We start from the raw sequence: 22,303 nt of genomic DNA, 5'->3' as shown, positions 1-22,303 counted from the left end.
AGCCCCCCTGCAGCCCCGGAGCCCAGCACCGAAATAGAAGCGTCAAGGACTACAACTCCCATCATTCTCCGCGCCCTCTCGGAGCTCATCCTTGCCCTTCCGCGCCGCGGGGCATGATGGGAGTTGTAGTCCCAGCATCCCTCCGCATCCCTCCCGGTACCCATGTGCGGGAGCCGCGCACACACACACACACACGTGTTCCTCTGCCCACGGGGGGTACCCAAACCGCCCCTTTGCCCACCCAGCATCCCTACAGCCGGGATGCCCGCCGTCCTCAGCGACATTCCCACCGGACCATCCCACCGGGAAGGAGCAGATCCACACAGGGCACACGGGGACGCTGTCCCGGCGCGGGGTGTATTCTGTTACACGGAGATGTACACACGGCACCGGCTGTACGCGGCTCCGTGGGGCGGGCGGCACGCCAGGAGCACACGTGTGACAAAAGCACCAGCCCATGATGAGCGGGATGAATGGGGAGACAACACAGGAACACGGGTGGCACCGGCTGGACCAGGATGAAGGGGAGGGGGGGACGGACGGGACCCGAGCCCCCCCGGCTGGGCTGCGGAGCCGGCAGCGAAGCGGCGTCAGGCGGCGGCGGTGGGGCACGGGGTGAGGAGGGGACGGGAGCCCCTCACCGTGGCCTCAGTCCTTCAGGGTGGCCTCGGAGACGCCCTGGGCCAGCAGCTCGGCCAGGACGTTGTCCAGGTAGTTGGGGTCGGGGTATCCGTGGCCCGTGAGGTTGGAGCCGAACTCGGTCTTGTGGTGGATCTCGTTCCACACCACCGTGTCCGACTCGCCCGTGGTGTTGGAGGTGCCGATGGTGAAGATGAGCCGCCGGTCCCAGGCCACGATCAGCAGCTTCAGCACCTGCGGCGGGCGGGCACGGCCATGGCTGCCCCCACGGCAGCCCCAGCCCTCCTCCCGCCCGGCACGGCCCCAGCACCCCGGGGGCAGGATTCACCCCATCACGGTGCCCGCAGGTGCCGCCCTTGCCTGTGGCACATCCCAGCCTAATCCCATTCCGTTCCTGTCCCATTCCATCCCATCCATACACCTTCCTTCCTATTCAATTCCATCCCAGTCCTCCTGTCCCATCAGTTTCTTTTCCCATTCCATCCCATCCATATGCTTCCTTCCCTTCCTTTCTTTTCCCTTTCTCCCCTTCCTTTCCCATCCCAGTCTCAGCCCCATCCTGTCCCATCCCATTCTTTTCCCATCCCATCTCATCCCATCCTATTCCTTTCTCATCTGATTGCTCTTCCATCCCATTCTATCCCATCCTCATCATTCCCCATCCCATTCCCATCCCATTTCCACCCACCCTAGGAGCCCTCACCTTCCTGCCCTTCTCATTGTCGGGCAGGTAGCAGTGCCGAGGGAAGCCGCGTGCTGTGAACTTCTTCCCGGGATTGGGATGCTCGGGGCCCTGGTGGGAATGCAGCCGGTGAGCAGGTATCCAGGAAGGGGCGGGGGGGGGGAGGGTGTTTGCCAGTCCCGGCAGTAGGATCCTCACCTGGATCCCGGTGGGAATGTCATAGACGATCCGGATGGTTTTGGAGTCGTTGTAGCCCGGGAGGGAATGGGGGATGAGGTGGAATTCCATCTTCCCAGGGGGCTGTGTGCCAGTCTTCTCCCCATAAATGGCCTTACACGTGGGGCACTGCAGGCTGCCGTCCTGCACCGATACCGGGGGGCATGAGGGGCAGCCCCCTCCTTCCCCAGCACCCGCAGGGCCTGGGTGGGCATGGGGAGGTGTCCCCATGGCAGGGATGCTCTCACCTTGTTGCCGTTGTTGTACATGGCCAGCAGGCAGAGGAGGTGGTACATGTGCCCGCACCGGCCCAGCCTGCCCACCAGCTCCGGCTTGATGCCCCTGTGGCTGAGCACACCCTCGTAGCCAGAGGAGGTGACCAGGCGCTCCATGCAGATGGTGCAATCCTGCCGGGAATGCGATGGGATGGGATGGGGAGGTCACCCCCGGCTCCCAGCCCGAGCTGCAGTACACAGGGTTCCCTGCTCACCTCATCTGGGGGGTTCTTCACCTTCTGGATGTACCGACGGACCACGTCCTCAGGGGTCTTGCCTGCCATGGGCACAGGGGGGATGCCATCAGAGCCTGCCTGTGGGGCCCCGAACCCCCTCAACCCCTGCCACCAGCATGGGGACAGCCAGAGGCAATGAGGAGCATGAGCATCACCTAAAACCCTGCAGCGCATCCCTTGGGGTCCCATTCCCATAGGCAGCAGCGGTGCCTGTGCCTCAGTTTCCCCCTGCAGGGTACCCGAGGCTGTGCAGGACACCACCAGCTCCTTACTCTTTTTGAGGTGCTTCTTCTTGGTCTTCCTGCAGATGCCATTGATGCCGGGCACGGGTTTGATGTCACTCTTGCTGACAGGCGGCGGGTGCAGGATGGGTTTGGGGGCACGGGTCAGGCAGACGGGCAGCCCCGCAGCACACATGAGGATTCCCGTCATCCCTATGCCGGGAACGGGAGCTGTGTGTCCATCCCTGCCATGTCCCTGCATGCATCCCACTGCTGGTGCCATCCCCCTGTGGCAATCCTTACCTGCAAGGGCCGGGTGGATGGGGCCGGTGCTGTTCAGATTCTTGACTGGGAGAGCCGGAACCCTGCATGGAGACAGGAGGAGAAGGGGCTCAGCACCATCCCCTCTGCACCTGGAAGGTCCCCATGGGAAGAAGGCAGATGAGGGACACAGCCTTTAGGGGTCTGACGTTCCACCACACAGGGCTGGCAGCCAGGATATGTGTCCATCCCTGGGGACACCACAGGATCATGGAATCCCAGCATGGTTTGGGTTGAAGGGACCTTAAAGCTCCTCCAGCTCCAACCCCTGTCACGGGCAGGGACCCCTTCCACTGGAGCAGCTGCTCCAAGTCCCTGTGTCCAACCTGGCCTTGAACACTGCCAGGGATGGGGCAGCCACAGCTTCTCTGGGCACCCTGTGCCAGTGCCTCAGCATCCTCACAGGGAACAGCTTCTGCCTAAGAGCTCATCTCAGTCTCCCCTGTTCTGGCAGGTTCAAGCCATTCCCCTTGGCCTGTCCCTACAGGCCCTTGTCCCAAGCCCCTCTCCAGTTTCCTGCAGCCCCTTTAGGCACTGGAGCTGCTCTCAGGTCTCCCCTTCAGGAGCCTTCTCTTGTCCAGGCTGCCCCAGCCCAGCTCTCTCAGCCTGGCTCCAGAGCAGAGCTGCTCCAGACCTTGCAGCAGCTCCATGGCCTCCTCTGCACTTGCTCCAACAGCTCCAGGTCCCTTATTGGGATGCTCCACAGTGATACCCAATGTCCGTCATCCCCCCCCACAGACCCGCACCTCACCAGCTCACCCATCACCCTGACCACCCCCACCATGCCCCATGAGCCCCTTCAAGGGTACCAGCACCAAGACCCTCAGGGTGATGACTGGCGCCTCCCCATCTGCTCACCCCACTGACGCAGGCACATCCACATCCACCCTTGTGTGGGCATGCACCCATGAGTGCAGGGTGCTGGTGTGTACCCGTGTGTGCCAGGCTGGGTGTGCAGCTGGGAGCACAGGAACATGTGGGTGGAGGCACATCTGGGGGGGGCTGGGGCTGATGTGCAGGTAGGGATACAGCTGTGCCAACAGTGGGGTGGAGGGAAGGAGGGACAGAAGGGTGAAGAGATGGATGGAGAGATGTGTGTGTGGCTTGGGAAGCAGAGGGATAGATGGATGGGCAGGGATATGGGTGGATGGAGGTATGGAGAGAGGGATGGTTGAAAGGAGAGAGGGATGAATGGATAAATGGATGAGTGGATGGAGGGAGGGAGGGAGAGATGGATGTAGGGATGGATGGAGGGATGGACGGAGGGATGGATGATGGAAGGTGGGAGAGAGGGATAGATGGGTGGATGGATAAATGGATGGGTGGTTTGATGGAGAGATGGATGAATGAAGGGATGGATAGATGGATGATGGATGGTTGGAGGAAGGGAGGGAGGGAGGGAGGGGTGGATGGATGGATAAATGGGTGGATGGATGGATAAATGGATGGATGGATTGATGGAGAGATGGATCGAGGAATGGATGGATGGAGAGATGAAGGGAGGGATGGATGGAGAGATGAAGGGAGGGATGGATGGAGGGAGGGACGGAGAGATGGATGGATGGAAGGATGGATGTGTGGATGGCAGGCACAGGGCACACACTGGGATGAAGCACAAGCAGGAAGCCCCACAGCAGAGCACTGCACAGTGCCCCAGTGCTCTCCTTCATGGGATCTGCCCCAGCTCAGCAGCTGGGCAGCAGCTCCCCCCCCAGTGTCAGCCCCTGCCCAGCCCCACAGGTCCCTGCTGCACGCAGTGATGAGCTCAGCAGTGCTCAGCCCCACACAAGCAGGGCCTGTAGGAGTTTTCCCACCCATTCCCAAAGCTGCCCCTGCACACACCAAGGCTGGGCAGTGGTGGAGAGCCCAGGTCCCCACCAAGGTCTTCCTGGACCCCTCCTACCTGTCCATGGGGATGCATGGATGGGGCCTGAGTGCCGGTACAGGGATAGGGACAGGGACAGGGCACACGGAAGGGAAAGCAGCGCGTCAGCAGGGGAAGGGAATGTGCCAGCCCTGCCTGCTCCTGCCCACCCCTGCCTGTCCCTGCCCATCCCTGCCTGCCACTGCCTGCCCTGCCTGCCCCTGCCTGCCCTGACTGCCCCTGCCTGTTCCTGCCTGCCCCTGCCTGTCCCTGCCTGCCCCTGCCTGTCCCTGCCTGCCCTGCCTGTCCCTGCCTGCCCCTGCCTGTCCCTGCCTGCCCCTGCCTGTCCCTGCCTGTCCCTGCCTGCCCCTGCCTGTCCCTGCCTGCCCTGCCTGCCCCTGCCTGTTCCTGCCTGCCACTGCCTGCCCTGCCTGGCCCTGCCTGGCCTGCCTGCCCCTGCCCATTCCTGCCTGCTCCTGCCTGCTCATGCCTGTGCCTGCCTGGCCTGCCTGCCCTGCCTCCCCTGCCTGCCCCTCCCCACCCCTGCCTGTTCCTGCTTGACTCTGCCTGTCCTGCCTACCCCTTCCTGCCCCTGCCTGCCCTGCCTATCCCTGCCTGTCCTAAAACCCCTGCCCGCTCCTGCTTGCTCTTCCTGCCCTGCCTTCTCCTGCCCACCCCTGCCCGCCCTGCAGGTCCCGGCAGCTCCGTGCGCGGTGCCAGCAGAGAACAAGTCACCTCCATCACCCCCTTCCCCTCCGCTCCCTGTGCCCTCCCCGACCCCTCGCTGCCGCTCACCCTGCGGGCACGGCGGCTCTGGCACCGATCGCGGCCCCGCGCTGCGTCCCGGGCCGGTTGAGGTTGTTGAGCCCTGACAGCGGCGCTGAGCCCGGAGCGCTGGGGCTGGGGGTGAAGCCGGGGCCGGGAACCCGCAGCCCCTCAGCCTTGGCCCCGCCGCCCGTCCCCACGGGCCATAGGGCTGGGCCAGCGAAGGTGCTGCTCTGCCGCACGGCCCCCGGGTACAGCTTGCGGCGCTGCGAGGCCAGGATGGCGTTGGAGGCAGCGCGGGTGCTGTTGACCAACAGGCACTGCGGGCAGGAGCAGGGAGTCCCCGTGCTGGTGCCCACGGGCCACGACTGGGACTTAGGGATGGAGCCCATGGTGAGGGGATAGGCCAGGTCCATGCGGCGCCGCAGCCGGCGCTTGCGCTGCGTCTGCCGGTTCATCTGGGACATGCTGCTGAAGTAGATGAGGTAGCAGAAGCCCAGGGAGGAGAGGTCCAGCCAGGGATGCTGCTTCTCGTAGGCGTTCTGGATGGTGATGCAGATGTCCATGTCGTACGGGGTCCAGGAGCTGTTGTCATTCTCCCATTCCCACACGATGCCCTTCCCCGGCGCTGAGGATGGGTCATAGAAGTTCCTCCGGACGGGGCGCATGGTCCCTGGGGAGACAATAGGGGTGAGCACCCCCAATGGAAGGTGTCCCTGACCGTGACAGGGGGTTAGAACTGGAGGAGCTTTAAGGTCCCTTCTATGGCTCTATGAGGGATCAGTGTCTGCAGAGCTCATAAGGGCTCTCCCTGGCACTCATGCTGCTCCATTAGCAGTGATGGCTCAGCCAGTGGCTGGAATGCTGACAGCCAGGATCCCGGCCCCAGCCACCATGGGAAGGGCGATGCCACTCATCCCATTTTCCCATCCCTCTGCTCCAGGCCCATCCCTGCCAGGATCCCATCCCTGTGTCCCTGCAGCACTTCCCGGTCAGGAGGGGTTTCCTGGCAGCTGCTGTGGCCCTGCCTGATCCTGGCAGCCGAGGCACCAAGGCACCATCCCTCATCCATAGCCAAATCCCAGCCCCTCACTGTGTGTGGGTGCTGCAGCCCCTGCCTGAGCGCTGCCGCTGCCGCTGGCTCGGCTCCATCCCGGCCTGGCCCCGTTAATGGCACTAATTGATGGTCATTAATCATGGACCAGTGCCCGGGTCAGGCAGCAGAGCCCAGCCCAGCTGGTGCTGAGGCAGCGCTGCTGAGGCCCCATGGGAGGAAGGCTCCAGTCTGCTCATCCCACCTGGCCCCATCTCATGTCCGTGTCCTGCATCCCACTTGTGTTCACATCCATCCCTGTGTCCATGCTCCCCATCCTGCTGCCCACATCCTGCTCACATCCATGTCCTGCATCCCGTTTGTGTTCACATCTATCCCTGTGTCCACGTTCCCCATCCTGCTGCCCACTCATACCCACATCCTGCTCAAATGATGCCCTGCATTCCACTTGTGTTCACATCCATCTTGTGCTCATGTCCCCCGTCCTGCTGCACACTCATACCCACATCCCACATCCCACATCCCACTCACATCCATGTCCCACATCCCACTCTCCACTCGCAGCCTCATCCCGCATCCCGCTGCCGCAGAGCAGGGGAGAATGAGGGGGGGACATTCCAGCCCATCCGTATGGGCACACACAGGTCCCTAGGAGCCACCAGATCTTCCAGCCCCACATCCCCTGACCCCTCCACCAGTCACGAGGTCAAGCCAGTGTCCCCAAGGGCCACCAGCATGGAATGTGCTTGGAACAGGGTCACCTCATTTCACTCCATTACTGGTTTGGATTGGGTTTCTCCCTCCCCAGGCATGGCACAAACCAACCCCTCCCTGCTCCCAGCTTCCTGCCCTCATTCCCGGTGTCCCCGTGCCACAGCAGGCAGCAGCAGTACCCTCAATACAGGGACCCTCATGTCCCCAGACACCATGGGACTCCAGGACATCCAACAGCTTCCAAACCAGGCTGCCCTCAGCCTCATCCAGGGGCAGAGATGATGGATGGGATGGGGCACAAAGAGGTGACAGTCAACAGGATGGAGCCACATCCCCTCCCTTGACATCCCTCTCCCAACATCCCTGTCCCCCAGCCCTGCGGTACCCAGGGACATCCCAGGAAGCACCAGCACCAGCCCCAAACCCAGCCATGGGATGTGACACCAGATGCCTGCTGTCAGAGGATGCAGGAGCTGGCATGGGGACAGGCAGGGTGTCCCGCTGGCACAGCAGCCCTATGGGGCACTGCCACGCTGACTCAGGGCTGCAGGTGCCAAGCTGCCCTTTGCCAAGTGCAGCCAGAGTCAGATTTGGAGCCAGGTTCAGTGGCAGAGGCAGCACAAGGGTGACAGGTCCCTGGCTCCAGCCCCGTCTTGGTCCCCAGCCCATTGTGGGAGCCACATCCGCATGCAGGGCCATTTGCCATGGCTGGTGACCAGGAATGGTGCCACCTGGGGCCATGGGGTCCTGCTCTGGGGTGGCCCCTGGGTGTCCCCAGGTGAGTGATGGGGGATGCAGGGATGGCCAGGACAGCACCTGGACCAGCAGAGCCGGCACACATCAGTTTAATGGGACACATTAATGGGGTCTGGGCTGTGGAGCAGCTCTGATTTCCCCCAGGATGCATGGCCTGGATGTGTGCTGCAGCACAGTGCCGTCAGCAGCTCCCAGTGCCCAAACTGGGGCATTCCCAGTTCCCTGAGGAGCCAGGATGGAGCAGCTTTATGGGGCAAAGGGGTGGCCAGTGGGACAGGCCACCCAGCACAGCACCTCACTGGGGGCGAGAGAGGAGGGAGGGGTGCTGGGATACATCCCTCCTGGGTCAGGGTCCATGCTGGAGGAGGGAAGTGAGGAGGGGGAAAGGAAAGGCCTGGAGGAGCCTCCTGGGGTCCATGGGGGGAAAGAAAGAGGGGAGGAGGGAAGGGATGGGAGGGACAGATGGATGGGTATATGGGTGGGTGGGTGGATCATGGATGGATAGATAGATGGATGGATGGAGGGATGGGTGGATGGATGCATGGATGCATGGATGGAGGGATGGATGGGTGGGTGGATGGAAGGATGGATGGAGGGATGAATGGATAGATGGATGGATGGGTGGAGGATGGATGTATGGATTAATGGATGCATGGAGGGATGGATGGATGGATGGATGGATGGATGGATGGATGGATGGAAATTGGATGCATGGATGGATGCATGGATAGATGGATAGAGGATGGATGGATTGATGATGGATGGATGGATGGATGGAGGAATGGAGGATGGATGCATGGATGCACGGAGGGATGAATGGATGGAGGATGCATGGAGGATGGATGGATGGATGGATGGAGGATGCATGAAGGATGAATGGATGCATGGATGGATGCACGGATGGATGGATGGATGCACGGATGATAATTCCCACCTCGGTGCCATCCCCTTACCCGTGTCCTGCCGGAACTGGTGCATGGACTGGAGGTCGATGATGTACGGTGCCAGCTGGACATCGACCTGCCCCAGCACCACGCTGCCGCGCGCGTCCTCCTTCAGCACGTTCTCGATGTGGTGGCACACGGCGGCCGAGTAGGGCCTCCAGCGCCCGTGCTCGTTCAGCCACTCCCACACCACCACCCGGGCCAGGCTGTGCGGGGGGAAGCCGAGGCCCCCGGCGGGCAGCACGGCCCCCGCTCCCTGCCGCGCCATCCGCACCGGGCACAGCGACACGGGGGCAGCGTCCCGGGTGCTCCTCCGGCGCTCAGCACAGGCGGGCGCTGCCTGCCCGGTCCCCACGGTCCCCGCTCCGCACGGTGCCCGCACGCCCCGCGCTGGGGGCGTCCATCACCGCGGTCCTCTTCCTCCGTGCGGCGCTGGAAGGGCTCCGGGACCCCTCCTCCTCCTCCTCTTCCTCCTCACGTCCTCGCTGGCTCCAGAGCTGTCCCCGCCGCACCGCACCTCAGCGCGGGTGAACAAATGGGGGTGTCACCTGCAAACAAAACAGGGCCCCGGACGCGGTCACCCCACGGTCCCTGATGGGTGACAGCGTGGGGACGGTGCCCATCATCCCCATGGAGCAGGGGGACAGCGAGGCCGCTGTGCCCGCAGCCCTGGCAGCGTGGGCTCCCTGCCAGCCCCGGCCGGCTGCCGGCCTCCAACGTGACGGTGGGGACAAGGGGGACACGGGGGGGGACGGGGAAAGGAGACCCTGGTCACTGCCCTAGGAGGAGGCTGGGGTCCCATAGAGTGGGGGTCCCCATCTCTCCGTGCACTGTCAGGGTGCGGGGAGCCCGCAGACCCCGAGCCCACTCCAGCCACAGTGATTGATGATCTGCACTGCAGGCATCGGGCTGGGGGTGAGCCCGGGCCCCCCGCTCCTCATCCCAGCCCCGAGCCCACCCCCAGCACCCCCTGCATGGGGTTGGGGGTCTGAAGGAGAAGGGGGGGTGGGGGGGGTGTTTGCTGCACAGCCGCTGTAAGCAGACAGACCCACGGACACAGCCCGCACACACAGACACAGTGACACAGAGACACGGGCACACACGCAGCCGGTGACACAGCCAGCGGGACACAGACACAGCCACACGGGGACCCACGGCAGCGCAGCCCCCCCGGGATGCTCACACACACGCACGCCACACGCGTGTGCCCCCCGTGCTCACCCCGCGCCCTCCGTGACCCGAGCACCACCGGAACCGGGGGGAGCCTCACCCCAACACCGGGACCCCCCCTTCCCCGGCTGCTTTGGAGGTGGGGGGGGGAAGGCCAGGCCCGACCCCCGCTGCCCGCGGTTCACGCAGCCCCCGCGCCCCCGCTTCACGCAGCCCCCGGTGCCGGTCCCTCCGGTTCACGCAGCCCCCGGTGCACGGTGCCCCCCCCCTCCCCCGTTCCCGGTGCTCGGTGCCCCCTCCCCTGGAGCCGGCTTCCCCCGCCCCGCCATGGCCGCCGCCGCTCGGCATCGCCCGCGCTCCTCACCGCGACCTCCGCCCGCCGCAGCGGGACCGCATCCGCACCGGGAGCAGCGGCGGGGCCGGGCGGCGGCAGCGATCGGCAGCGCCAGGCAGCCACGGGCACCGGCGGCGGCGCGCACGGCAGCGCGGGCACCCGCGCCGGGAACACGCATCGGGACCGGGCACCGGGAACACGCATCCGGGACCGGGCACCCGCACCGGGATCGGGCACCAGCACCGGGGTCACGCAGCGGGAACGGGAGCACGCACCCGAGACATGCACCGGGACCTGCACCAGGATTGGGCACCCACACCGGGGACCTGCGGTGGTCTGGGCACCCGCACCAGGGGACACGCACAGGGCACGCATCGGTGCCCCGCGCTGGGGACCCGTACTGGGACAGCACCAGCACCCATCCTGGTATCCAGAACACGAGCCACAGGTGCACCCACAGCCAGCACAAGGCCAGAACCACACCAGGGACACCACTGACACTGGGCACCCAGCACCCATCACCAGACCCGGCACCCAGCACCCAGAACCAGACCCGGCACCTAGCACCCAGCATCAGCACCAGACCCAGCACCAGACCCAGTACTCAACACCCAGCACCAGACCCAGAACCCAGTACCCAGCACCAGACCCAGAACTCAATACCCAGCACCAGCACCAGACCCAGCACCCAACACCCAGCACCCAACACGCAACACCCAGCACCAGCACCCAACACCCAGCACCAGCACCCAACACATAACATCAGCACCAGCACCCAGTACCCAACACCCAGCACCAACACACAACACCAGCACCAGCACCAAGAACCCAGCACCCAGCACCAGCACCAGACCCAGCACCCAGCACCAGCTCCTAGCCCCCAGCTTCAAAACCAGCACCAGCACCAGAGCCCAGCACCAGCCCAACACTCAGCATCAGAACCAGCATCCAGCACCCCACACTCAGCACCCAGCACCAGAACCCTACATCCACAGCCAACACCAGCACCCAGGAGCAGGACCCAGCACCAGAACCCAGCACCCACCACCAGCACCAGCACTCAGCACCCAGCACCAGCGCAGGACCGGGCAGCGGTGGCCCCGCAGTGACCCCTGGTGGCCTCGGGGATGGGCATGGGGACACCCTCCGGTCCCCTTCAGCCCGCGCGGGGCAGGACTCCCGCATCCATCCCTGTCCCATCCCTGCCATGAGCTGCACCAAGGTCTCACGTCCCCAGGGCAGATGGGGCTGGGGCCGGCGCCCTGTGCCAGGCTCAGGCAGCGGTGGAGGGCCCCCATCAGCACCCATGGGATTCATCAGCAGCCTGTGCCCATCCCAGCACGTCCCACATTGAGAGCCCTGGGACCTGGAATGGGGGCCTGGAGCTGGGATGGAAACACGGCATGGGGACAAGGACCCGGAGCAGGGACCTGGGCCAGGGCTATGGCTTGTGGACATGGATGGAGCCATCCTGAAACAGGCGAGGAGCCCTGGGGGATTCCAGCCCTCGAGCAGGGGGTGGCTATGGGAGAAGGGATCCCAGGGCTGGCCGGGGGTCACTCAGGGACCCATGGAGCCAGTGTCCTGTGCAGCCTGAAGCCAGGCCCCGTGTGCTCCACTTGGTGCTGGGGACAGCCAGGAGGGAGCAGCAGGAATGGGGCTGCCCCACTGGAGGGGGACAAGATGGGGATTCCAGTGCCTGCAGCCCCCCCAGAGCCAAGTGGGATCCATCCCATAGAGGGGAGTACCCAGACCCGGAGGGGGGGACAGGGGCATCACTGGGTGCAGCATCCCACAGGATTCCAGCGCCAGCCACAGCCTTGTTTAGTCTGAGGAGGAGCGCGGTGACCTTCGGCTGCTGCAGCACCCACAGAGGCAAACAGCCCGGCAAGGCCACCCGGGGGGGCCGGGGGACACCCCGTGCTCAGACCAAGGTGAGGGTCCCGCCGGTGTGGGGTGCGCTTGTGGGGTGCTCCAACCCCCATCACCCCAATGCACCCCTGCCTGGAGGAAGGTGGCACCCATGGGGGTATGTGGGTGCTCCCTCCTCCTGCCCCACTTGTGTCCCCCAAACCCCAGATCCAGCACTTCCGTTCTCCCAATAGATGGGGGGGTACAAGCAGGGTGCACCCCCCATTGGTGGGGGTCCGGATGCCTGGGACCTCCATGCAAGTGGGGGGGGGGGGGTGTGATGGGTGCTGACAGCAGAGGGTGAGGGGTCCTGGGTGCTGCTGATGCAGGGACATGTCCCCAGGCACAGACGGACGCTGCCTGTGGGACCCCCCCAGCAGGGACCACCCGCACACATGCCCATGCACACACACACACACACACACACATGGCCTCCTTGCACGCCCCGACACAGGACCACACACACGCACATGGAAGAGGCGGCCGGAAGAGCAGCAGAGACAGCAAGCAGACCGGCAGACAGACAGGCAGACAGACAGACGGACGTACACACACCCAGGCTGCGGACACGCACAAACACAGGACATGAACACGCAGCACACGCACCGTGGATGGGCCATGTGAGCCCACGGGGGCGGGCATGAGGACACAGATGTGCACGCGCATGCACACACGTGTGCAGGGGTGAACCCATGTACACATGTACAGACCCACGTGAACCCGCGTGCACACAGATGTGCACACCCATGCACGCGCGGGTGCGCCCACATCTGTGTCCCGATGCACACGTGCCTGCACACACGTGTGGACCCGTGTGCGTACAGATGTGCACACGTGTGCAACAGAAGCTGACAGATGTGTGCACCCCCGCACGTGCCCATGCACACACGTATGCACCCACGCGCACACGGAAGCACCCACAGACGTGAACCCATGCACACGTGCACACTCAGGGATGCACGCACACGTATGAACCCCAGCACACGTAGATGTGCACCCATGTACACCCGTGCACACACAGAAGCACACATACGCGCACACCCAAGCACACATACGCGCGCACCCATACATATGCACACGCACACACACGGACACACATCGTGCCCCCCCTCGGGCCATGTCTCTGTGTGTGTGCCCAGACCGTGGGGCGGGAGGCGGGGGGGTCCCTCCTCCTCTTCCTCCTCCTCCATCCCTCCTCCATCCCTCCTCCTCCCGCCGCTCGGTGCCGGTGCCGGCAATGGCTGGAGGTGCCCGGGGGCGCTGCCTGCCGCTGCCTGTGCCGCTGCCTGCACCCCTGCGGCTCTGCCTGTGCCTCTGCTGCTGCCTGCTGCTGCTGCCGCCCGCCGCCGGCGCCTGGAGCCCGGCCGTGCTGCCGCCCGCCGCCCGCAGGTACCGGCACCGGGGCACGGGGATGGAGCGCAGGCACGGGGGGAGCTTTGGGAGCTCAATGGGTACCGGGGGGCATCGGGTACGAGGGGGCACCGGGGGCAGGGTATCGCAGAGCAGGGACTGCTCGGTCTGCGCTGATGGGGCTACCGGGGCTGGGAAGGCCGGGGGGTACCGGGGCTTTCTAGGAGATACTGGAAGCAGCAGGACTGACTGGGACTCACTGGAGCACTTCTGGAGCTGGTAGGACTTACGGGGCCAGCATCACTGCTGGGCTTATCCAAGCACCCAAGGCTGGTAACTGGGGGTACTGGGTGTACTGGGCGCTCTGGGGCCGATGGTGGGGGTCCTGCCCGTGCCCAGAGGGTGGCGGGGGCCACCACTGCCCGTTCTGGGGGGCCGTGGTCCCCGACCCCCCCCCTCGCGGTCCCGGCGCAGCGCAGGGGGTGCCGGGGGGGTTGTTTACAGGAAATCTTTGGCTCTGGCCGTGTCTCCGGCACCGGATTGCCGGGACCTCCCGGTTCCGCTCGGGTCGGCAGCGGGCAGAAGCTGCCTCATTTCCCCTTCCCCTCCCGGCCAAGCCCAGGAAGCCCCCGGCGCCTTGGCACTGTCCTGTGGGGTCCCTTCGGGACACCCCAGCCTTGGACCCGGCACCCATCACCCTGCCGATGGCACCAGGGAGCCCCCATCCCACTCCTTGGGCTAAGGCATGGCTGGGGTCCTCTGTGTCTGAGTGGGGGGCACGAAGCCAACAGGATGCTCTTGGGAAGGGGTGGACTTGGATTCACAGCCAACCCCAAGGCGGGCGCTGCCCGGGTGTGTGTCTGCAGAGCCCGGGGCAGCTCAGTGCAGGAGTGATGGGCCAGGTCAGGCGAGGCCACGCGAGCCCCTGCATGCCAATGCCTGATGCCCGCCAGCTCCTGTCCTCCCTCTGCCAGGAGGGAGGAGAAAGTGTCTGGGATCCATTCCCATTCCCCATTCCCCATCCTTATACTCCCTTCTCCATCCCCATCCCTATTCCCCCATCCTCATTCTCCATTCCTCATTCCCCTTTTCCCTTTCCCCATTCCTTCATTCTCCATCTTCAACCCCCTTTCCCCAATCCCTATTCCCAATTCTCCATTCCGTTTCCCCCACTCCCCATTCCCCTTTCTTCACTCCCCTTTCCCCATTCCCTATTCCTCTTTCTTTTCCCTGTTCCTCATTCCTTTTTCCCCATTCCCATTCCTCATTCTCTGTCCCCATCCCCGCGGGCACCCGGCACAGCCAGCGCTGGCACCGCTCCTGCGCCCTCACCCTGCAGCAGCTTTGGCCACATCCCATTGCCATCCGCATGGGGACCATCCCCCGGGAGCCGGATGGGGGCAATGCTGGGGGGTGTCCCCGTGGGCTGGGGGAGCTGGGGGTGCCGCTGCCCCCCAGGACCCCGTGGGTGGCAGCAGGAGCTCGGCGCTGTCGTGGCGCTGGCTCCGGTCCTGCTTGGTCTGGTGCCCGGCCGGAAAGCCCTGTGCCCCCCCGCTGTGCCCCCCGGCACCTCCCAGACTATTGTGTGTTGTGTGTGTGTCCCCCCCCCGAGCTTGCAGGGGCTGCGGCGACCCAAAACCTAGGGGTTTGACCCCAATTGCAGAGCCGAGGGTGCCTTGGACATGGGGACACGGCTGTGCCCCCCCCTCCGCAGGGGGAAACTGAGGCTGGGCGGGCAGAGCCTGGCATGAGGAGCCCGAAGAAAGGAGCCTTTGTGCGGGGAGGGGTGGGTTGGGGGTGCGGGGGGGGGCTCTGGGCTCTGCTCCAGGCCAGCCAGCGCCAGAGCCATGGCAGATGGGAATGCTGCAGGAATGCAGGGCCCCAGCTTCCCCCCAAATGTGCCAGGGATGGGGTTCCTTATGGGCACCCCAAAAGCTGGGTTAGGAGGGGTTTGAAGGGTAAGACCCCCTGCGATGCAATGGGGTGGGGGGACACTGCCAGCCCCATGGCAGGGCTGGTGGCACTGGGGGTCTCTCCTGCAGCAACTGGTGCTCGTACACGGTGACACGGACGGTGTCGTGCCACGTCCAGAACGGCACCTTCCTGCAGCGCGTGTTCCAGGGGTGCCGCTGGCCCCTGGCCTGCAGCGGGGGCAGGTGAGTGGTGACCCCCCTCCCCCCCCCCAGTATCCCAGGATGCAGAGCTCCATCACCCCTGGATGCAGGGCTCCATCACCCCGGGATGCAGAGCTCCATCACCTCGGGATGCAGAGCTCCATCACCCCGGGATGCAGAGCTCCATCACCCTGGCACTGGGTGACAGCGCTGCCCTGCTCTGTGCCAGCAGCTACCGCACCATGGTCCGGCCCATCTACAGGGTGAGCTACAGGACACTGACGGCGCTGGAGTGGAGGTGCTGCCCCGGGCACACCGGGAGCAACTGCCAGGAAGGTGGGAATGGGCTCATCCTGACCTGGTGCTGGGCTTCTGGTGCTTGCCAGGGGTGTCAGTCAGGGCCTGCGGTACCCGAAGGCATTGCGGTTGCTGCTGAGGTGGGCTGTGTTGGAAGCAGAATTTGATCCAGGGGTGGAGGGATGGATGGAGGGGTGGATGGAGGGATGGATGGGGATGTTCTGTGTGGATGAAAGGCTTGTGGTTGAGTGAATGGATAGATGTTCCCATGGGTGGGTGGATGGATGGATGGATGTTCCTGTGGATGGGTGGGTAGATGGATGCTCTTTGGATAGATGGATGGATGGATAAGTAGATAGATGGCTTGGCTTGACGTTCTTGGGTGGGTGGGTGACATCCCTGTGTGTGAATGGATGGTAGCTGGATGAGTTGGGATCTTCAGATCCCTGTGGAGCAGTGGGTCACGGCTGGTGGATGGATATCCCCACATTAGGCTGGATGGGGACATGCAGGAGTGCGTGGGTGCTTGGCTTGGCTGTGAATAACAGGAAAGGTCCCATCTGGTGGGATGGGCGCTGCCACCTCTTCAGGGGGCCCCCAGTCAGCTCTGGATCCCCATCCTCACCCTCCTCCTTGGACCTCACTGAGGGTCCCTATCCCATAGAGGCAGCGGCAGGCACCGGGACCTCGGGAGCCAGCTGGGTGGCAGCCCCACAGCGGGATGTTAGGGGGGGCTCTTCCTCCTCCTCCTCCTCTCTGTGTGCTTGGCCGAGTGCCCCACATCTGGCCCCACTTAGCGCAGCGCTGCCCATCCCTGTGCACGGTGGTGGCGTTCGGGCCACGGGGTGCTGTGGGGATGGGCTCAGCACTGGGGGGGCTGTCGGGGGTGGGTTTGGGGGATCTGAACCCCCTATTCCTGCCCTCCCTCCCCCCGTTTCTGAACAGAGGCTCCCACCTTCCTGTCCCTGCGGGACTCCGGCCGCCCCAGCGCTGCCCCACGGCGCCCCCCCCTGCGCCCCACGGCTTTCTCAGGTGGGTCCAGCCCCACGGCACCCATATGGGTGAAGAAGGCTGGGTGCCCCCCACCCCACCGCGGTGCCCCCCGCTTTGCTCCCCATAGGGTGCCTGAACTGCAGCCGTGTTGGGGAGCTGACAGCCCGGCTCGCCACACTGGAGGCGCAGGTAAAGCCATCACCGTGCCACCGACCTGCGGTCCTGCCCCCCCCGGGTGATGGTGCCACCCTTCAATGGGTGCAGCACCCCGGGGGGTCACCTACAGCACCCAATGCTGCTGTGCCGTGTCCCTGCAGGTGGCCCGGCTCTCAGGGTCGGACCCCCCCACCACCACCCCAGCACCCAAAGGCAGCACCCTGGGCAGGGGGGCAGAGATGGGGCAGCTCTGGGGGTCCCCGGCCGCCCGCGGCAGCCCTGGGGATGATGGTAAGGAAGGAGATGCCCCCCCAGCCCCACATCCTGCCCCCCCCATGGTGACAAGGGGGTGGTGGCAGTGCCAGTGCCCTGGAAAACACACACGGGTGTTGTTAATGCTTGGGGGGCATCTTGGGACACCCCTCTGGGGGACCCTCAGTCCCACTCCAGTGTCCCATCCCCATCCCATCTGCATTTCCATCCCCATCTCCATCCTCATCACCATCCTCATCCCATCCCCATTCCCATCTCATCCCCATCTCCATCCCCATTCCATCCCTGTCCTATCTCCATCTCCACCCTATCCCCATCGCCAACCCATCCACATTTCCATCCTAATCCCCATCCCCATTCTCATCCCATCTCCATCCTGTCTCCATCTCCATCCCACCCCCATCGCCAACCCATTCCCATCTCCATCCCAATCACAGTCTCCACCCCATCTCCATCCTATCTCCATCTCCACCCCATCTTCATCCTCATCCATGTCTCAATCCCACCTCCAGCTCCATCCCATCTCCTGGGATATTTGGCCCCATGTAAGGCCCAGAGTTCGGGGGGGGGGGGGGGGGGGGGTTGAAGGACTTTGGGTGTTTCTCCCCCCGCAGTGCTTTGGTTTGGGGCAGGGGGGGCACCAGCTCTTGGGGTGCCCCTTGGACCAATGCTCCCCCGGGGGGTGCTCCCCACAGAGGGGGGGGGGTCCTGGATGCTCCCCTAAGGGTGCTGTTGGCTGCAGGGAAACCCGGTGCCAGGGCCCCCCCCGGCCCCAAGGGGGATGCAGGAGGATGGGGACCATCGGGAATTCCAGGGGTGAAGGGTCCGATGGGGCCGCCAGGTAAGGGGGGACCGCCGGGGGGGGGGGGGGGGGGTCCATCCTGGTGCTGGCTCCAGCCAGGGCAGATCTCGGGGGGGTCCCTGCAGCAGTTTTGGGCCTCAGCTCCAGGCATTGGGGTTCAATAGGGCCCCTCCAGCCTTCATCCTTCTGTTCCTACCTGCAGGCCCCCCCGGCCCCCCAGGACCACCTGGCAGGGATGGAGCCAGGGGGGACCCTGGAGAGAAAGGGTCACCCGGGCCCCCAGGCCCCCCTGGACCCCCTGCACCTGTGGGGCCAGCGGTGCCCCACATCCAGCCCAGTAAGGAATGAATGGGATGGGGATGGATAAGAGAATGGGATGGGAAGGGAATGGGATGGGGATGGAGATGGGGATGGGATAGGGATGAGGATGGGGATAGGGTTAGGAATGAGGATGGGGATGGGATGGAGATGAAGATGGGGATGGGGATAAGGATGGGTATAAGGATGGAATGGGGATGGGGAGGGGGATATGGATGGGAATAGGGTTGGGGATGGGGATGGGGGTGGGGATAAGGATGGGTATAACAATGGAATGGGGATGAGGATGGGAATATGGATGGGGATCGGGATGGAAATGGGGATAGGATGGGGATGGGATGGGGATGAAGATGGAGAAGGAGACAAGGATGGGATGGGAATGAAGATGGGGATGGGGATGAAGACAGGCATTGATTAGGGATGGGATGGGGATGGGGATAGAGATGGGAATGGGGACAAGGATGAGGATTAGGATGGGATGGACATGGATTGGGGGTTTACATGGTCTCCTCCCCATGCTGCCCCCCCCCCCCCCCCCCCCCATTTCCCCCTAGGGGACCCTCTCCTGACCAACACCGTCACTGAAGCTGCCGGGGGGATCGTGGGTCCCGCCGGACCCCCTGGCCCCATGGGGCCAATGGGTGCGTGTATCCCCCCCATCCCCACCCCACCACTTTGGGGGTGTCCCCCTGTGGGTCACCCTCCCAGTGCCAACCTGAGCCGTGCCTCCTCTCCTGCAGGTCCCCCTGGTTCCCCCGGTCCCATCGGGCCCCCCGGGCCTCCAGGACCTGATGTAAGTGCTTGGGTGGGGGGGGCAGGGGTGGGCTCAGCCCCATCGCGTCCCCCCCACCCCATGGCTAATGCTTCCTTGTCCTTGTACAGGGCAGAGCCGGCGCTCCCGGCCCCCCTGGGGACAAGGGGGACAGGGTGAGTGTGGCACAAAGGGGGGGGTCTCTATGAGCATGCCCATGGGGGGGGGTATCTGTGCCCCCTCCGGGTGCTGATGGGTTCTTGTCCCCCGCAGGGTCCCCAGGGCCCCCCCGGCAGCCGCGGGCAGGATGGGGCACAGGTACAGGGCTGGGTCGGGACCCCCCTTCCCTCTGCCCCCCCCACTTCGTGCCCCCCCCCCCGCCAGTCCCCCTCCTCTCTGTGTTTCAGGGTGACAGAGGCCCCAGGGGCGAGCCGGGGGACAGGGGCACGTGGGTGAGTGATGGGGGGACCCCAACCCTGCTCCCCCCGCCCCGGACCCCAGTGGGGACACTGGGGTCCCCAGTGCCGCATCCCATCCCCATCACCCCAGTGCTGACCTGGGGGTGTCACCCCCCACTCCTTCCCCATTGCCCTGCTGGTATCGGGTAATGGGGGGTGCCCGTGTCCCCTCTGTGCCCCACACTATGGGGGGGGCCCGGGTCCATGTGTGGGTCCGGCTCTCCCTGAGGCTGTGTTCTGGCAGGGGGAGGGCTTGCACCAGCTCCGTGAGGCGCTCAAGATCCTGGCAGAGCGGGTTCTGATCCTGGAGACCATGATCGGGCTCTATGGTGAGTGGGGGGGTGACCCCATCCCCGCTGGCCCCGTGACATCACCCTGGGCTGCTGACGTCATGGCTGCGGTGTGATGTCATCGTGATGGCTTCCCCCACGCCATGGCGGCATCGCAGCCATAGGGAACCCCCCTGGGAAGGGACAGCCGGGACAGTGCCCCCCCCACCTTGGAGACCAAGCTGTGCCCCCCCAGGCAGGTTGGGGACACATCCATGGGGCTCCGTGTGTGTGGGGGGCACATGGAGCACCCCAATGGGACCTGCGCATGCAGGGGACAGCCGTGTCCCCAGCAGCACAAGGGACCCCTGGCCCCCAGCCTGGACCCATTGAGATGGGGGAGCCCCCGGCACCCCTGGGAGAGCAGGAGGACCCTGGAGACCTGGCACCCTGGGCCATGGCACCCCAATGCTCTGCCACCGCACTCTGCTTTGTCACCCTGTGTCACCCTGTGTCACCTTGTGTCACCCTATGTCATCCTGTGTCACCTTGTGTCACCCTGTGACCTTTTGTCACCCTGTGTCACCCTATGTCACCCTCTGTCATCCTGTGTCACCCTGTGTCACCCTGTGTCACCCTGTGACCCTTTGTCACCCCATGTCACCCCTGTCACCCTGTGCTGCCAACGCCGCTGCTCTCTGCTCTCTCACTCTCCCCCAGGCCAGTAGCTCCCATCCTCCTTGGAGCAGGCCCGGCTGGAGGCCCTGGGCACCCTGCTGAAGCCTTCATCGGGCCAGGTAACATCTTCCTCCTCCCTCCTGCATGAGCTGGGGCTCCCCATGGCTGCGGGCATGGAGCAACGGGGGCTGCAGTGCATGGAGAGGTCCTTGGGGCACCCCCAGGCCAAGGGTGAACACGAAGAAGCTCTTGGGTTGAGAGCTAACCATGGAGAGCATCTTGGGTTGAGAGCTAACCATGGAGAGCATCTTGGGCTGAGGGACACCATGGAGAGCATCTTGGGCTGAGGGACACCATGGAGAGCATCTTGGGTTGAGGGATAACCATGGAGAGCATCTTGGGCCAAGAGAGACTGTGGAGCCCTTTTCAAACCAAGGGAAACCCATAGAGACCTTCTTGGGCCCAAGGAAAAGCATGGAACACTTCTCAAGCTAAGGAAGATCCATGGAGACCCTCTGAGCCAAGGGAAACCCTGGAGCTTCCCAGGGATCAAGGGAGAGCATGGAGACCTCAAACCAATGGAAGCCCATGGAGACCCTCTTGGTCCAAGGAAAACCTTGGAGCTCCCCAGTGGATCCTTTAGTCCTGGAGGATTAAATCATGGACATGGAGCCATGGACACCCTCTTGGATTGAGAAACAGCCACGGAGACCCTCTTGGGCCACGGAAACCCTGGAGCTTCCCAATGAGCAAGGGTGACCATGGAGCCCTTCTCAAACCAAGGGACACCCATGGAGCCCCTCGTGGATTGGAATAAACACCCATGGAGCTCCCCTTGGATTGGGATAGACACCCATGGAACCCCTTTGGCCGCAGGGACCCCACGTGCACCCCATGCCCAGCACCCCCCACGCCTGCTCACCCAGTGCGGGGGCAGTTGGTGCCCCCCCCCCCCCCAGCTGTGCTTTGCAGGGTCACACCTCAGGGTGCCAGGGCCGGGTGCCAGCGGGGGAGGGGGGGTTCCCTGTGTGTGTCCCCCCCATCCCAATGTGGGGGTCCCTGCACAATGACCCCCATTTGGGGGGCAGGAGCTACCCCCCCCATGGGGTGAGTTTTGGGGGTCCCATTGACACCTCTTCCCTTTCCCCCCACAGAGGCAGAGCCCGGCTCCGGTGCTGCTCCCCCCCGGAACAAGCGTGGCCGTGGTCACCGCCCCCCGTACCCCATTGTGACCCCCCACCAGCGGCCCCCCCATGGCCACCAGTGACACAGCCTTTGGGGGGGGCACCCACTGGGTGACCCCCCCCACTTCCAATGCCCCCTCTTGGTGCTAGCTGGTGGCACGGCACCAGCCCCCCCATGCTTTGCTTGACCCCCCCCAGGATGGGGACACAAAAGGGGTGAATGGGCCCCCCCTTGTCCCTTTTATTCCCCACCCCAATGGGCAGCTCCGGGGGGAGGGAAGGATTATTCCTTCCCATGCCCCCCCCATGGTGAACCCCGGCTCTGGAGGGTGACAATGGGACCCCCCGGTGGGACCCCCCCACTCTGAGCTTCATCCCCCTGCTTTGGGACCCCCAAGGTCATTAAATGCTGCCTGAAGCCGTGTCCATGAGCTCGGTGCCATGGGGTGAAGGGGACCCATGGGTGCCGTGGGGATGGGGACACGACCCTGGGGGGCGACTGGGGGGGACTGGGGAGTACTGGGGGGGCAATGGGGTGGCACTAGGCTGCAATGGGGG

At 64.6% G+C, this 22,303-nt stretch overlaps 2 protein-coding genes across 7 annotated transcripts; one reads left to right on the top strand and one right to left on the bottom strand.

Moving 5' to 3' along the window:
* Window positions 1–370: 370 nt before the first annotated feature.
* On the bottom strand, window positions 371–8,955 carry DTX1 (deltex E3 ubiquitin ligase 1). Its single transcript, XM_034068361.1, has 9 exons — window positions 8,697–8,955; window positions 5,250–5,892; window positions 2,573–2,634; window positions 2,321–2,482; window positions 2,028–2,089; window positions 1,786–1,944; window positions 1,520–1,681; window positions 1,343–1,432; window positions 371–873 (listed from the first exon to the last, which is right to left on the bottom strand). Exons 1-9 carry the CDS (start codon window positions 8,953–8,955, stop codon window positions 649–651), a joined length of 1,824 nt encoding a protein of 607 aa, XP_033924252.1. The 3' UTR covers window positions 371–648.
* A 4,356-nt stretch (window positions 8,956–13,311) lies between these two features.
* EMID1 (EMI domain containing 1) lies at window positions 13,312–22,176 on the top strand. 6 transcript variants are annotated; one of them, XR_004550202.1, is made up of 16 exons: window positions 13,312–13,491; window positions 15,495–15,608; window positions 15,796–15,902; window positions 16,809–16,895; window positions 16,984–17,045; window positions 17,174–17,303; window positions 18,028–18,126; window positions 18,290–18,424; window positions 18,960–19,046; window positions 19,146–19,198; window positions 19,288–19,332; window positions 19,430–19,474; window positions 19,564–19,608; window positions 19,859–19,943; window positions 20,604–20,680; window positions 21,716–21,833. XR_004550202.1 is itself a non-coding variant. In XM_034068629.1 (15 exons), the coding sequence occupies exons 1-15, from the start codon at window positions 13,340–13,342 to the stop codon at window positions 21,826–21,828; spliced, it is 1,356 nt and encodes a 451-aa protein (XP_033924520.1). In that variant the 5' UTR covers window positions 13,312–13,339; the 3' UTR covers window positions 21,829–22,176. The 6 variants fall into 6 exon arrangements, 3 of the variants coding, with proteins under 3 accessions (XP_033924520.1, XP_033924519.1, XP_033924521.1); XR_004550203.1 differs by lacking the exon at window positions 21,716–21,833 and adding an exon at window positions 21,029–21,709; XR_004550201.1 differs by having other exon boundaries at window positions 19,564–19,943.
* The last annotated feature ends 127 nt before the right edge of the window (window positions 22,177–22,303 follow it).

This window comes from Melopsittacus undulatus, chromosome 12, assembly GCF_012275295.1.
Source record: "Melopsittacus undulatus isolate bMelUnd1 chromosome 12, bMelUnd1.mat.Z, whole genome shotgun sequence".
In the NCBI taxonomy this organism is placed as follows: Eukaryota; Metazoa; Chordata; class Aves; order Psittaciformes; family Psittaculidae; genus Melopsittacus; species Melopsittacus undulatus.
Note: the sequence above shows the minus strand (reverse complement) of the source record. Positions and strands in the feature narration are given on the sequence as shown.

Excerpts from the sequence above, each read along its gene's own strand:
- EMID1 (XM_034068628.1), top strand. The coding sequence starts at position 13,340 with ATGGCTGGAGGTGCCCGGGGGCGCTGCCTGCCGCTGCCTGTGCCGCTG. Across the intron at positions 17,304-18,027 it reads CGGCAGCCCTGGGGATGATG|GGAAACCCGGTGCCAGGGCC; the intron begins GTAAGGAAGGAG and ends TGTTGGCTGCAG. Across the intron at positions 19,944-21,715 it reads GACCATGATCGGGCTCTATG|AGGCAGAGCCCGGCTCCGGT; the intron begins GTGAGTGGGGGG and ends TTCCCCCCACAG.
- DTX1 (XM_034068361.1), bottom strand. The coding sequence starts at position 8,955 with ATGGCGCGGCAGGGAGCGGGGGCCGTGCTGCCCGCCGGGGGCCTCGGC. Across the intron at positions 2,635-5,249 it reads AGAGCCGCCGTGCCCGCAGG|GGTTCCGGCTCTCCCAGTCA; the intron begins GTGAGCGGCAGC and ends GTCTCCATGCAG. Across the intron at positions 1,945-2,027 it reads TGAAGAACCCCCCAGATGAG|GATTGCACCATCTGCATGGA; the intron begins GTGAGCAGGGAA and ends CATTCCCGGCAG.